The following is a 16674-nucleotide window of genomic DNA, read 5'->3' as shown; positions in this document are numbered from 1 at the left end:
GGCATGAAAGGCATAATATAAATGTAAATTTGTTTGAAACAATGTTTTCATGTTCGAACTTACAAAGACGGCTTAAGTTAAATTCATTCAATTTCACACAAGTTCAGTCAGTGTAACATTACTCAGCACTAACTACAGATAAAAGAATGTTGCAAACATTACCTGATTTTAATAATATCGTAAGCTTAGTTAATATTTATTATGTCTTGTTTAGCAATCACAGTATCATCTGTTATCTAATATGTCTGTGAAGCTTGATCTCAGATACGGACGGCTTTGGACAGGGCAAGCAAGGAAATAATCATTTGATTTTGTTACAACAGCCCGGTCTTGCCAGTTTGCATTTTGTCCTTCGTTGCCTTTCCTCTTTGTTGTACGAAAGGAAGAATTCCACTCCTTGGAATTGCTCCCAAGTAATTCCTTCTTGTGCATATTTTCTCCCAGTGTCCAATAACATGACAAGATACTCTTCTTCCTCCTTCTCTCTTTGTCTCCCCCCTTGCCCCTGAAATTGACAATTAAAGCTGCAGTGAGGTTCCCCATGGCAATAACTCTCAGGTTCACCACTATTGCAAGATTAGTTCATTATGAAAAACGTTAGGACACATATTGCTTTTCATAACAATAAGCGCAAATATAAACCTGTTGAATGCCAGATTGACTTTTGAACAAAAAACATTCCTTACATCTGATGATAATTATAATTCCTCTGCTAAATCTACATAATACTTCGCTTGTTTAAAAACTGTTGGCTTAAAATGGAACAATTTTAGAGCTGCTAATAAACTGGCAACTGGAGTGTGAGCGTTTATTAGTCATTCCAACCTTGATAGATTATTTAGATATTTGTACTTGAATTGAAGGAGACCATAAACATAAAATTGAATTTGTCAGTTGAAGACCTGTTTTTGGGCTTTCCCCCCCAAATTGAACTTTTTTCCCACCTTCCCTGACATTAAAATTAAGTTTTAAAAGAAGTTGCTAGACAGATTTGGAGACAGGAAACACGAGAAAATGATCAATTTTCTTTCTTAAAATTGATTCAAAAATTACAAGATTTATTAATATGATGCAGTTAATGTTAACAGTTTGATAAAATAAGTAATACACACTTCTAAGTTTTAATTCTCCATGACATAACTTATTCTACAACTTCCATATTTACACTGTATTTGACTCTACTTTGATGCTGAGAGTGCTGAAAAAAAAGTTAGTCTGATAGTATGTTGTTTCCGAGGCCACTCCAAAAATAATGGCCATTGTGAATGACCCATAAAAGAATGCAGGAAGAAAGACTTGGATTTCTTTTTTAAAGCAGTTTATGACAAATGTCCAAAATGTCTCAAAGCATTCATATGTTGCTAAGCTATGACCTATACTGGTAAACACAGCAGTGATTATTCATTATAAGACCTCCAGATTAATTGTGTTTTGGCTGTGTTGACTGACGACTGAATATTAACCAGGTCAGTCAAAGGGCACCTTACTTATGTGAAACAGAATGCCAGAAGGTAGGCTTTCACATGCTACACAAAGGACGCAATCTCCCATTCAGCAATGAAGTCTAGTTTGTGCCCATGGGCCCTGGATTAGACTTGTAAAGATAAATATCCAACTCATTGGTTGTGTAAGGGGTTTGGGACCCTGCAGGAGCCTCATGATGATGTCATGGAGCTGCATGTCACAGTAAAAATGGGAGTGATAGTGGAGTTAGGACATTCTAGACAAGAGAACTCTCATGATGAGCACATGGACATCAGCACATCAAGAAGATGGTTGCATTAGGTAAGGTCTAATCAAAGTCAAACTATGCTATATTTATTATACATGTTATACATGATAATCATAATGTGTAATAAATAATGTTACACTGAAGTCCAAGCACAAAGACAGTTCTAGACTTTGCCCTATCTTGAACCAAAACCATGTGATTAAAAAAGTACTTTTCCTTTGTTTTAGACTGATTCAAGCTGACAGAAAAGCAGTTTGCAACTTGCAAAAGATTACTTACATTCATTCTTTTTACTGCTCTTGTACAACTCATTCTAATACCATAAGTTGTGTTGACAAACTATTGATAATGACAGCTGAGGCGTAAAAATCATCAATATTAACTGCAAAGATATTGCTTGAATTTAAAGGAAAATTGCAGCCTTATAAACCACAAACTCTCTCCTGCTTTCACCACACTTGCAATTTGACAATGTGCAATTTTCCACCTTGACATTATCATGGGCATTAAAACAACATTTCTAGAAAGATAGGTTTCAAGTATTAAACAATTTACCTGAACATGGTAGCTTTTAGGGAGTGGTAACAGGCAACAAATGCTAGTCCAACCAGCAATAGCCACCTCTTATCAATTATTGAGCCAAATTTACGTTCATTGTGAATTAAAAATCGGTACTGCAGCAAATTAAACAACGCTACATATGCAAATTTTAATCAATCCTTTCTAACCAATGTAAAAAGTTGATTTAACTTTAGGAATGGTTATACATCAGTTTCTTTATTCAGATAAATTGACAAATCATTCTTAATATAACCCTTCAACTTTGATAGCTTCAAGGAAGTGGGAAGCCAACAGACAACCAATTCCTACTATCTCCAATTCTATCTGCTGTTCTGAATTACATCAACATGCACCCTTCAAAAAAAAAGCAACTATAATTATTTCCTCATAGCTTTCTATAGAGATTAACTACGTCAATATCCAGTTCAGTCTTAATTTGTGGTTTTCAACACAGTTGCTTGTCTTTGCTGTCGTCAACTGTCTTTAAGTCTTTGAATTCCAGTCCCAGCTTGACCTATGTATATTTCACAATTTTGCAGTAGAGGCTACCTCAAACAGAGGTACAAATTACAACCAAAACAAGCTGGTTTACTATCTCTTTAATACATTTTACCAGACATCAAGAGAAAAAATGTCAAAACTTCTTCAGGGCTCATCTTTTTAATTCAGTTACAGGATGTATTGCCAAGGCCAGCATTTGTTGCCCATTGAAAACTGTCTTTAATAGGATGGCTTTGAGGTGGTCCTTGTGGTGCAGTGATAGTGGGCCAGGAGGGTCAGGTTCAGGACCCACATGCTCCAGAGATGTGTAATTCCATCCATCTGAACAGGTTGATAAGAAAATATTGATATCATGGCCAATGACTATAGTATCACAAACCATGAAAATATAAAGGACAAGCAGTAATTTAATGTAGCTACACAAGTTTGGAGGAAGGCCAATTTTAGTGGGGCAAGAATGAACTTGTCCCTCCCTGGTAATTTGGAATGAAAAATTGTCATGCAAAACTGGGACTGAACAATGGGCTGCCTTTGGAGGGGGTGGGGGGGCGGAATAAGACAAACAACTCCAAAGATCCCTGAAAACCTACAGAAAGCAAGATGAAGCAGGAAAAGGGGCAGGGAGCATATGGCAGATTTTACATTAAATGAGAACTAGGCCGAATGTAGAAAGTTCTGTGAGCAAATGAAAAATGAAAGAGGCAAAGCGAGGGTTTGAGAAGAAACTAGCATCTATTGTAAAAGAGCATCCAAAAATCTTTCGTAAGTGTTTAAATAGTAAATTGGTGGCAATAGGAGAAATGGAGCCAATTAGGGATCAAAAGGGAAGGGCACACCCAAGATATTAAATGAATACTTTACACTTTTCTCAAGAAGATGCTGCTTGCACAAGTAACGGTGAGAGACAGAGGCAATGCAGATGATCTAATAAGTGAAGACTTATTAAAAAGGGGGACCTACATAAGGTTGGTAAGTCACCAGGACTGAAGGAATGCATTCAAGGAGGCAACAAACATAATTTTTGATGTGTCTTGGATAGAGATTGGCAGAGGACTAAAGTACAGGGATCCAAAACTGGCTGAGTGATAGGAGAAGGAGAGGTGAAGAACAGTTGTTCTTCAGACTGCAGAAAGAGGGACATAATTACATAGAACATAAAACAGTGCAGCATAGGAGCAAGCCCTTTGGCCCATAATGTTCATGCCAACCATGATGCCATTCTAAACTAATGCCTCTTAACCACTGCTATCATATCTACTTCTACCACCTCCTCTGCCAGTGTATTCGAGGCACCTACCACTCTGTGTAAAGGCAAGTTACCTTACACATCTAAATTTATCCTCTTTCACCTTAAACTTATTTCTCCAGTACTTGACATTTTCACTCTATTAAGAAGACTCCAACTGTCCACCATATCCATACCTCTTGTAATTTAATATACTTCTAACAGGGCGCCCTCAACCTCCGACAATCTAGCAAAAACAAAAACAATCTAAGTGTGTCTGACTTCTCCTTATAACTAACGTACTCCAATCCAGGCAACATCCTGGCAAACTGATTCAGAGATAGTAGGAACTGCAGATGCTGGAGAATCTGAGATAACAAGGTGTAGAGCTGGATGAACACAGCAGGCCAAGCAGCATCAGAGGAGCAGGAAAGCTGACGTTTCGGGTCTGGATCTTCTTCAGAAATGGGGTAGGGGGAAGGGGATTCTGAAATAAAAAGAGAGAGAGGGGGAGGCAGATGGAAGATGGATAAAAGGAGCAGATAAGTGGAGAGGAGATGGACAGGTCAAGGAGGCGGGGATGGAGTCAGTAAAGGTGAGGAGTTAGGATGGGGGTTGGTCAGTCAAGGGAAGACAGACAGGTCAAGGAGGCAGGGATGAGGCTGGTAAGTAGGAGGTGGGGGGAGCAGATAGGTGGGAGAAAGGATTGACAGGTCAGGGAGGCAGGGATGAGCTGGATTGGTTTTGGGATGCAGTCGGGGGCAGGGAGATTTTGAACCTTGTGATGTCCACATTGATACCATTGGGCTGCAGGGTTCCCAAGCGAAATATGAGGTGCTGTTCCTGCAACCTTCGGGTGGCATCGTTGTGGCACTGGAGGCGGCCCAGGATGGACATGTTGTCCAAGGAGTGGGAGGGGGCGTTGAAGTGGTTCGCAACAGCTTCTTTACCACCTTTTCCACTTGTATTGCTCCTTTTAGGGAGCTACGGACTTGCACCGCAAAATCCCTCCCTATTTCAGTGCTCTTAAGGGTCCTGTCGTTTACTGTATACTTTTCTCTTGCATTTGACCTCCCAAAATGCATCACCTCATACTTGTCCAGATTAAAACTCCAGCTGCCATTTCTCTGCCCAATCTTGCTACTTATCAATGTCCTGCTGTATCCTTTGATAAGCTTCTCATTATCCACAACTCCACCAAATTTCTTGATGTCTGCAACTAATCCAGCCACTGTTTTCCCAGACCGAAGACTCAGCACCAATTCTCGTGGGGTACCACTGGTCACAGACCTCCAGTCAGAAAAACACCCCTCCACAATTACACACTCTCTTCTATGACCAAAGCAATTTTCTATCCAAAAAAAAATCTCAATCAAGTTTGAGACAACGCCTCCCCCACGTTGACTATCCCCAATAAGTCATTCTTTCCCAGTAAATCCTATCCCTAATGATCTTTTCCAATAATTTCCCTATCACTAATGTAAGTCTCACCACGATTTCCTGGATTATCCCTGTTGCTCTTTTTGAAGTAACAACACTGGGTGTTCTTCAGTCTCTGGGGCCTCACCAGAAGCTAAAGAAGATACAAAGATCTCTGTTAAGGCCCCAGCAATCTCTTCCTTTCCCTTCTTCAGTATCCTGTGATAGATACCATCAGGCCCTGGGGTCTTATCTACCTTAATGGTTTTCGAGACATCCAACATCACCCTCCTTCTTAATGTGGACATGCCCCCGAATATCGACATACCCATCCCTAATTCTTACCCATACCCATGTCCTTCTCCCCCCACCTTGGTAAATACGGATACAAAGTACTCATTAAAAGGACTTCATCCAATTCCTCTGGCTCTGCACACAAATTCCATCCTTTATCCTCGATTGTAACTACCTCTACCTAGCCACCCTCGGTCCTAAAATACGTATAAAATGCCTTTGCATTCTCCTTAATCCTACTTGCCAATGACATGTCAGGACCTTTTCCAGTCCTCCTGATTGCTTATTTAAGCTATTTTCTGCTTCCTTTATACTCCGCGGGCATTGTTTGATTTCAGTTTCCTAGACCTTACATGTGCTTTCTTTTTTTGATTAATCTTTCAATATCTCATCATCCAGGGTTCACAAATCATGCCATCTTAATATGTTATCCTCACAGGAACATACTGATCCTGAACTCAAATGAACTGGCCTTTAAAAGACTCTCACACATCAGTTGTGGATTTACCCTGAAACATCCATCTCCAATCTAGTTTCTCCAGTTCCTGCCTAATACTGTTGTAATTAACCTTACCCAATTTAGCACTTTCACCAAAGGACCAGTCTTATCATAACTATCTTAAAATTTATGGAATTATGATCACTGCTCCATGACTGAAACTTCAATCACTTAGCCAGGCTCATTTCCCAATGCAAGGGGACTATCCACATATTGTTTCAAGAAACCCTCCTGGATGCACCTAACAAAAATTCTGCCCCAGCACTAAGGGAGTCCCAGTATTGGGATGTTAAAAATCACCCTCTACCATAACCCCGTTTTTTTTTAAAAAATATATATTTCCCATAATCTGCTTACATATCTGTTGCTCTATCTTCTGCTGGCTAATGGGAGGCCTATAATAAAAATGGAATAAGAAAGGTATAGCCACTAAGTTCTACCCATTTAGCTTCACTTGATGAGCCCTCCAAGATGTCCTAAGTACAGCTGTGATATTGTCCTTAAATCAGGAATACAACTTCCGCCACCTCTTTCCACATCACCTGAAATCATCTAAACCCTGGAACTTTTCACAGCCAGTCCTGTCCTTCTCTCAACCGAGTTTCTGTAATGGTTACAACATCAATAGTCCCATGTACTAATCCAAGCTCTAAGCTGATTTGTCTTGCCCGTTATACTCCTTGCATTAGAATAAATACACTTCAGCTTCCAGTCCTGCCATGTTCATTAACAAAAACAGAAATTGCTGGAAAAGCTCAGCAGGTCTGGCAGCATCTGTGAAGAAAAAAAAAAAATCAGCGTTAATGTTGAGTCCGGTGACCCTTCCTCAGAACTGATGATAGCTGGGAAAATGTTGGTTTATATGCAGAAAATAGGGAGGAGGATGGGGTAGGGAGTAAATGATAGGACAAAGGATGGACCCCGAAGAGAGAGAAGGGCAGTTGGATAGCAAAAAAGTTGACAACGATCAGGCTAGGAGGTGAATAGCTGTTAATGGGGACTGTTAGTGACTAACAATAGGTAGTGTGTAATGGCAGGCTATGTGATAACAAGGCCTGATGTGTGGGGTAGGGGGATAGGAGGCTAGGACATAGGAGAGTTTAGGCCCTAAAATTATTGAACTCAATATTGAGTCTGGAGGGCTGCAGGGCCCCCAAGTGGAAAATGAGGTGCTGTTCTTCCAGCTTGCGTTGAGCTTCACTGGAACACTGCAGCAAGCCAGAGACAGAGATGTTGGCCAGGGAACTGGCTAGTGTGTTAAAGTGGCAGGCAACAGGTAGCTCAGGATCTTTTTTGTGAGCAGAACGTAGATGTTTTACAAGTTGGTCACCCAGTGTACGCTTCATTTCCCTAATGTACAGGAGACCACATTGTGAGCAGCGAATGCAGTAGACTAGAGTCTGGGAAGTGCAGGGGAAGTGTTGCTTCACCTAGGAGCTATGTTTGGGCCCTTGGATACTGAAGAGTGAGGAGGTAAATGGGTAGCTATTACATCTTTGGCGGTTGCAGGGGAAGGTGCCGTGGGGCTGTGGTTGGGGTGCTGGGGGTGAAAGGAAGAGAAGACGAGTGTGTCCCAGAGGGACCAGTCCCTGCGCAAAGTGGACAAGGGAGGGGAGGGGAGGGGAATGTGTGTCTGGTGGTGGCATCTCGCTGAAGGTGGTGGAAATGGTGTCTGATGATCTTCTAGATGTGGATGCTGGTGGGATGGTAGGTAAGGACAAAGGGAACCCTATCGCTGTTGCGGAAGGGAACAGAGGGGGTGAGGGCGGAAGTGCGGGAGACGGATTGGGTTGAGGGCCCTGTCAGCAATGGTGCTAGGGAATCCTCGGTTGAACTTCCCCCACCGTTGAGAAGGTTGATGTTTAGTCAATAAGTCTAATCGGAGGAACAGGCAGGGCCAAGCTAATGAACACGGCAGTGTTAGGAACTCCTCCTACCTTCCCCTGGACCATGCTGCCACCATAACACATCAGGCAATGTATCATTTCGGAGGCTCCCTTGTCAAAGTTGGCCTCATCTGAACATATGCTGTTCTATGTTTTAGGATAGGCACATGGAGGATAGTACAATGCAGGGTAGTTTGATCTTAGTAGGATAATAAGTCAGCACAACATCGTGGGCTGAAGGGCATGGGCTGAAGTGCCGGTACTGTGCTGTACTGTTCTATGTTCTATATGTGACAGAGATGGAGGAACTGAGAGAATGGGAATGGAGTCTTTACAGGAAGCAGGGTGTGAGGATGTATAGTCCAGGTAGCTGTGGCAGTCAGTGGGTTTATAGTAGATATTAGTGGTCAGTCTACCCTGAGAAATGGAAAGAGATTGAGGAAGGGAAGGGAGGAGTCAGAAATAGACCAGGTGAAAGTGAGGGTACAGTGGAAATTGGAAGTGAAATCGATGAACTTTTCCAATTCTGGATGAGAGGGAGAAGCAGCAATGATATAATGGAGAGTTTTGGGTGGGGGCTGGAATAGGACTGGAACAAGGAATGTTCCACGTTACAAAGAGACAGGCATAACTGCGGCCCATGCAGGTACCCATGGCCACCCCTCTTACCTGAAGAAAACGAGAGGAGTTAAAAGAGAAGTTGTTGAGGGCGAGTACAAGCTCAGCCAAGCGGAGGATGGTGGTGGTGGGTGGGGATAGTTCAGGTCTTTGCTCCAGGAAAAAGCAGAGAGCCCCAAGACCCAGTTGGTGGGGAATGGACATCCATGGTAAAGAGGCGGCAGCTGGAACCTGCAAACTGCAAGCTTTGAAACTGGCGTAAAACATTAGAGGAAACATGGATGTAGGTGGGTAGGGATTGGACCAGGGGAGAGAAGACTGAGTCAAGGTAGGAAGAGAGGAGTTCTGTGGAGCAGGAACAGGCTGAAACAATGGGTCTACCGGGCAGTCGTGTTTGTGGATTTTTGGACGGAGGTAGAAGCAAGCTGTGTGGGGCTGGGAGACTATCAGCTTGGAGGCAGTAGGGGCGGGGGAGGGGAGTGAGGTCACCAGATGAAATGAAATCAGTTACCATAGTTGATACAATGGCTTGGGGTGTCACGGTAGCATCATGGTCCAGGGGAAGGAAGGAGGAATTCCTAACATTGCCATGTTCATTAGCCTGGTCCTGCCTACTTTTCCTATTGGACTTATTGACTGAATATCACCCTTCTCCTCAAATCACTCCACATGCTGACCTACTGCTGTTTCTCACCACCCTCTCCCAATGATTCATATCTGAAGCCCTCCATCCTACACCAGCTCTTTAGCCATGCATTCAACTGTGTGACCTTTCTATTTATGGCCTCATTAGCATGTGGCCAAGACAGTAATCCCAAGATCACAACCCTCGAGGTTCTGCTTTTCAACTTCCAATCTCACTCCCTAAATTCCCTTTGCAAGACTTCATCTCTCTTTCTGCCGATGTCATTAGTATCAATATAGGCCATGAACTCTGGCTGTTCACCTTCCCCTTGTATTCTCCAGGGGTCAGTATTAGGGCACTACATTTCTTGATCTACTTTGTTAGTGTGAACTTGGGTGTCCAAAGCACAAATTTAAGCCTAGAGATAACAAATCATGGAAATGTTGTGAACTTTAAGAGTGATAGCAATAGACTTCAAGAGAACACAAGCTGGAGAACACCGATTACATTTAATGCAGAGTTCTGCGAAATTGTACATTTGTTAGGAAGTACAAGGAGGGAGAAATGTCAAGAAAAGAAAGATTTTAAAAAAGGGATGCAAGAAAAAGATATTTCTGGGCACATGTATACAGTTTGATGAAAGAGAGAGGGCGTGCTGAGAAAGTAAGGCAGATGGATCCTGGATAAAAGATTTAGCTTTATGTAAAAAAAAAAGCACACTGGTTGGGTACCAACTGGAGCAATCTGTCTAATTCTGATCATCACAATTTAGGCAGGATGTGAAGACACAAAAGAATGCAGGGAACTATTCTCATGAATTTTCTAAGGATAAGGAACATCAGCTACACAGATAGATTGGAAAGGCTGGGGCAGTTCTCCTTAAAGATGATAAAGGATGGAGAAGAAATTTGATGAAGTGTTCAAAACAGTTAGAGGTTCACTCTACCCATTAGTGGAAAGGCAGAGGAACCAAAGGATATGGATTTAAGATGACAAGAAAAATGTTTTGGTGCATCAAGTTATAGGAATTTGTGGAATTCACTGCCCAACCGTGTGGTAGATGCAGGTTGAATCAGGGTTTTGAAAATAAACAAATAAACAGCTGAAGGGAAAGAATCATATAGCTTTATAGGATATAGGGAATAGCTGGGTAGCTCTTGCAGTGAGCTGGCACAGAAATGATGGGCAAAACATCTCCTATGCCGAGACCATCCAAACATTCTATGATCTGAACATCTCTAGTGGTGTAGATCAATATGGAAATTATAATTGGTCATTGAATTTAATCAAGCCCACATTAGAAAGATTTTTAATATACGAGGAAGTCGAAGGTTACAGGGAACAGACAAGAAAGGAGTCGAGACCCCTACCAAATCAGACATGATCTTATCAAATGGCAGAGTAGGCTCGAAGGGGTGAACTTATCTTTTCCTGCTCCAAGTCCTATGTTTGACATTGTTTCAACTCTGGATGATCTAGAATTTTTATTAATACTATTTTAGAAGTGAGAACATCTCTCTATCCGATTTGTAGTTTTCAGTCAGAATATCATTTGCAACAGAATGCTCGTGTGGTATTACTATATTAACCATGAAACTGTTAAGTGACATGGCTGAATTGGAAATTCCACAAGCTGCGCTATTCACGGCATTTCAGGTAAACTATCAAGTTGATCACTTTGTCCGACAGGTGCTATTCAGGATTAAAAAAAATTACAGCAGGTTTCAACATTAACAGGAAAATAACTTTTTTACAATGAAGTGTATTCTTTAACAAATGGCAAAAGGAAGGGTTAGCAATTTAATACACGACCCAAGCTACAAACACTTTAAAATCCCAAAGGCACATTCATCAGTAAGACAAAAGCAATTTGATGCAAGTATTATGGGTGGACGAGTAGAAACCGGGATGAACAAAATCCAGAATTCTAGACCAGACCAGAAGGGTGGGATGAGTTGTTTCTCAGTTCTTTAGTTTTCTAGCAACAGTAACACAACGTTGCCCACACAGTAATGGCCAATATTAGATTTAATGTGTACCTGGGCCATTTTTTACATTGGAATTCGCTTTAGAATCTGTGGGGTTTTTTTTTTGTCTTTTGCCACCCTCGGGAAAGGGGGAAAGAGACGTTTCTTGTTTGCAAGCTTCTGGATCCGAGTGCAATGTCTGGCAGATCTGTGAAACTACAATTTCAGAAGCAATTGAAATGGCTGTTGCTAGGCAATTTTTCCCTTAACTCAGATGCTCCTGGTGCCACTGTCTCAAGGCAACCTCCTCACTGCTACAAGAAGTAACAACCTTGTATATCCATAAACATACACCGCACAATCACACTTGACCTTCAAGTTGCAAAACCTCTTCTGGTACTTTTTGCTATATAGTTGTATCAAACTATGATTTTACAGCTTTTCCATTTGAAAGGGATAAAAAGTGGCCCCTTAAGTAACTTTAAGATTTACACTGGGTTATTTAATTTTTCATCCCATTTGACTTTCAAGATTTCTTTAACATTCATCTTTTCATACATGGTTTGAGATTACTTTTGTAGTTAGCACATTTCAGCACCGCCTCCACACACAAACCTCCATACTGCTATTCATTATTCCATCTGTCAAATAAACTTCTCTCCAAGAAACACAGTAGCTACACAAGGTCAATACTTATGTCTGATGTGTTGGTTTACTTATATTGTAATAAGCTTGCTGGAAAGCACTATATTATCCAGCCCTTACCTCTTTGTCCATCTGTTCTAATACATTTTAAATCCCACACAGTATTTGAACAGGGAACACTCCCACAACTTTGACTAATACTCCTTTTCAACTACTCCCATTGGGGGAAGAGAAAATTAACATGATCTGATTTACATTTTAGCATCAGTTTCTTTAAAATGTTGGCAGAGATGTTGAGAATGCTGTTTAAAAATAACAAAAATAAGCATGAAATAATCTAAATATTTATAAATCATTAGTTATGTAACAGCTACAGTAGTGTTCAATTCTGAACATCACACTTTAGGAAGGATATTAAGGTCTTAGAGAAGACACACTTAAATGAGGAACTAGAATTATGTAAACAGAGTGTGGAGAACCAGGGATTTTCTCCTTCAGCATTGAAGGACAGGCTTAGAAGAGATCTTCAAAATCTTGAAGGGTTTAGTAAACAAGGTGAAACAATTTCCAGTGGTGTATTGATCAGTAGCCAGACACAGATTTAAAGTGATTGGCAATTAAAAAAAAAGGAGGTTAAACTTATGCACTCCCTATAAATTAAGTAAAGAACTGAATGAAGGAAAGTTGTAGAACTGAGGAAACAGCAAGGGAGTGGGACAAGTTGAGCAATTCAAATGAATCAGCACAAAGTCTGTGGACTGATTACCTCCTTGCGCCATATGATTCTAAAATTTTTAACCAATAATGCTGCAATTTCACTGGAGATCTCTACTGGGGAGCAATGGAAAAGTTTAACCTGAGAGCAGTCCATCTCTTTAAAAGTACATTAAACTGACTTGTTTATGTACATTTTATAAGTATGGTTTTAGAAGTCCAATAGAATATAGTATTTGAACCTGTAAATGGTCCAGGAAATTAAAAAAAACATTGCTTAGAGCAAAACATGACATCAGGAAGCATCAAGACCAAGGAATGCCTCAAATTGAGAATGAAAGGAAATTCAGAGAATATCATGGCCATGCTTATATCAGGTCTTGTACTACAGGGAAGAGCATACATTTATGTAAGGCAGTAGCTCTGGATTCAAGTCTCACCCCCAATTTCACGGCCAAAAAGGTTGAGTATCAACTTGTAAATCGTTCAAACACACAAGAATCGTAGGTAGTAAGAGCAGGCGAGACTCCTGATGAATCATAGGGTGAAAAGAATATTAGAGCTTCTACCACCACAATTCATAGCTGTAGGGTAGATGGGTAAAAAATGCATGCTGCCATTGCAACTCAAGACTTCCGGAATAATCTGGGACAGTCACCATTACTGCTAAACTTGCTAGTAGTGAGGCACATGAAAACAGTCACAAGCATAATTTCCCAATTTTCACATAGTTATTGGATAGCTGAAAGGAAGAAAAATAATTTACTTGAAAATTCCTCACAGTATTAGAGGAAGATCAGTTTTTTTCCCCCTACCATTTCAACAATTTTTTAAAAATTCATTTTTCTAAAGAATTCTGTAATAACTAGCACATAAAACTTAAATGCTTCTCTTCCCGGTAACTTCAGACTCCTTTGCTGTAGTTGGGCAATTAGAAACACGAAAAAAGTAACATACATTTTAGGGTAGTGTTCCTTTGTCCCAGTTTGGAGGTTAAAAGTCGCTGACACCAACAGTGTAAAGGATATGACTGGATGGTCCACACGTGGACCGTGCCTGGAGATCTCCCGGCGATTTCATAACGGTAAACAATGATAAGGACGCTGGTTTTTGGTCGACTTCAGTGTATTTACAAATGGAAATTGCTCGAGATCTCGGTGGTTTAGCGTGCTAGTTCTATTTGTGATACTGATACTAAATAAAACTCACTAGCAACAACTATGTAAGTGTTTCTATGGCTACGGGTTGCGTATAAAAGTCAATTCCCTTACATGACAGTTTCACTGGTCACGAATTCCATACACCTCATTTTTATCACTACCCAGCAAAAAAGTAAATAGACTTGTTGAGATTATTTGTTATGGAGTTACCAACACCATCCTGCGTACGTTTTCAATATAGTGCAACATTTTTAGTTTGCAGCATTTTTTAAAAAACATATTCTGTTGGAACCTACGGTTTTAAGACGGGAGGCGAAAGGTTTAGTCAAACATTTCTTAATTGCAAATCCCATCAGATAAACGTGGGCTATCTGGGAAATTAACCCTCTTAACCAGTAGCTAATCTGCAGGTCACGGTGTTAGCAAAAGCTGCAATGTACTTGCACATTATTGTTGCATGAGTTTATACGTTATGAACTAAATGATGTCACTCTAAGTCGTTGCTGTGTATTAACTGTCTAATTTTAGCTGCCGGACTCAATCGTCAGTTAGCTCAAAAGGAGAACCAAACATTGGCCTAACAGTTTCTTATATACATACCCACAGGTGCAAAGCTCACAAATACATTTCCTCTTCATGGTATAGACGGCAGTCAGTGCGAATCTTGCTCTGGACTCTGTATTGGATATAAACCCACGCCGCGTATCTAAGCAATTGGCCCTAATAACAGGAACACCTCACCCTGCATTCCTCGAACCCGTCACATGGTGAACGTAATCCTTTTTAATTAGGATTGAAATTGAAATAGAAATAGATGCAACACATTCGATCAGTCACAGAAACAATTCGGTCTTCGCTCAAACATAAATATTCACCGTTTAAAAGATTGGACTCCTTAAAAACCAAAAATGCTTTTCAAAAGCACGTTATAAAAAAAAAATGCGACGCCCAACCCCAAAAAAGCCAGGTGCTGTGAAGTTGAGCTAATGTCGGGCGCAGGTGTTAAATGGAAAAGCGTGGAATTTGTTATCTTGAGGAAGAGGTTGTCCATTATATAGCAAAAGAAATTTGGAATATAAATTTCCGACTATGTAAACATATGCGTTATCGAACAAGGCCACAGATTTGTTACGGATATGGAGAACGTGACTCTCAAAACAGATAAAAGTCTCAAAACGTATTTAGTGAAGACGTTTTGACTAAGTACCTAAATATCTGAGCTATTATACTGTCGGAGTTAGCACGGAAATACGCCATTCAGTTCATCGTGTTAGTGCTAGTCGTCAAGCCTCTATTTTAATTCCATTTCCCACATGCTATGGCCTTCAAGTGATCACTTAAGAACTATTTAAGTGTCTTAAGGGTTTCTATCCTTTGACTCATTAATATGGTAACATTACCATATTGTAGTCTTGTGGAGTCAGTAGCCAAGTCCCTGAACAGACAGCAAGCTGTTGGACCATCAAAAAAAAAGTTCGTGATCTGACTAGTGAAGGGTGAGAATTTATGTTCCACAAACAGGTTGGGACCACTCTTCATTGTGTACATTAGCTCTTTGAACTACAAAATTGTAGACAATACAACATTTCCAGGACACCAAATATGGTCTGGAAGTACAATTAATAAAAAGGGAGCTGTATAACCTTAATTTCCCAGAGGTGGAAATTTATGTGGCAGCTCACTAGATAGATTGAGTAACAGAACTTTTGCTGTTAAATACATCAAGGTGAATGAAGCATGGTTCTGATAGGTCTGATTTGGCTGGCCCTATCACCCACCAAACTGGATTTCAGCCTTGAGAGATCCATTCCTGGTGACATAACCAATCAGGTAGTAGTAGCTGAAACTATTGAATGGACTGTTAACTTCAAATCAAACTCTAATTGCTTCCCCTACCAGTGGCAGGAGAGATGGGTGGAATTATCCAGACTCCAGAAAAGCATGCTGAAGCTGCTCCTGCTGCAAATGGTAGGGATCAATGTTAAGGAAGCTCTGCAAGAGGCGAATAGCCAGCAAGCCCCATTCTATGTCTTAGAGCTCTCCAAACAATGATCAGCAGCCTAAAGGAGGTATTGACTCATTACAATCATCTCAGTCTAACATTCAGGATCAGCAACTCCTTTTATGCCGGACTATATGACATGAAGCCCATTGGCAGCATGACTTCCCAGTCGTTCCTGTACTCATATTTGGAGGTCTCAGTACCTGGAAAAGTCTGGACAAGCCAATATCTCTGGATAAACTGTCAAAGTCCTTGGTCCTCGAGTTCAAGAAAACTCCAGGAACAATGCTTTATTGTATTTGACTCTGTAGGACTTGACCAGCCAGGATCTGCTAGAGACGTACAAGAGTATACTTCTTGGCGAGTAGCATGTGTGAATCCACAAGGAAGGGCATCATCACCCTCAACTACAAGCAGAAGGGGGAAGAGTGAGGAAATTATGAAGCGGCAATTCATCTTACTTGAGGTTGGTTGGCTCGCCGAGCTGGTTTGTTGTTCCGCAGACGTTTCGTTACCGTACTTGGTAACGTCCTCAGTGCAGCCTCTGATGAAGCGTCGGTGTGTTTCCCCGCCTGGTTTTTAAACTCTGGGGTCCGTTGCGACGGATTGCCTCACTTCTGGGTTTCCTCCGTAGTGGAATGTACATGGGGTCGAGTTCAATGTGTTTATTAATAGCATGCTTCGTGGAGTGCCATGCTTCCAGGAATTCTCGTGCTTGTCTCTGCCCAGCCTGTCCCAGGATCTTGGTGTTGTCCCAGTCGAAGTCGTGGTTCTCCTTGTCCATGTGGATTGAGATGAGCGAGTATTGGTCATGGTCTTTTTGTGG

The 16674-nt window shown here is 41.0% G+C and overlaps 1 protein-coding gene across 2 annotated transcripts in view; it reads right to left on the bottom strand.

Annotated features, from left to right (window-relative positions):
• Positions 1 to 14725, bottom strand: part of LOC109932121 (stabilizer of axonemal microtubules 2-like) — a 43637-nt gene extending 28912 nt beyond the window's left edge. For both annotated transcript variants that reach the window (XM_048619174.1, XM_020531359.2), the window contains exon 1: positions 14447 to 14725. In XM_048619174.1, the coding sequence (XP_048475131.1) occupies positions 14447 to 14484 (38 nt within the window). In that variant the 5' untranslated portion in view covers positions 14485 to 14725. The remainder of the gene's footprint in view (positions 1 to 14446) is intronic.
• Between the last annotated feature and the right edge of the window lie 1949 nt (positions 14726 to 16674).

The sequence above is a fragment of the Rhincodon typus genome, chromosome 3, assembly GCF_021869965.1.
Source record: "Rhincodon typus isolate 14 chromosome 3, sRhiTyp1.1, whole genome shotgun sequence".
Taxonomy (NCBI): Eukaryota; Metazoa; Chordata; class Chondrichthyes; order Orectolobiformes; family Rhincodontidae; genus Rhincodon; species Rhincodon typus.
The sequence above is the reverse complement of the archived record's forward strand: the minus strand, read 5'-3'. Positions and strand labels throughout refer to the sequence as shown.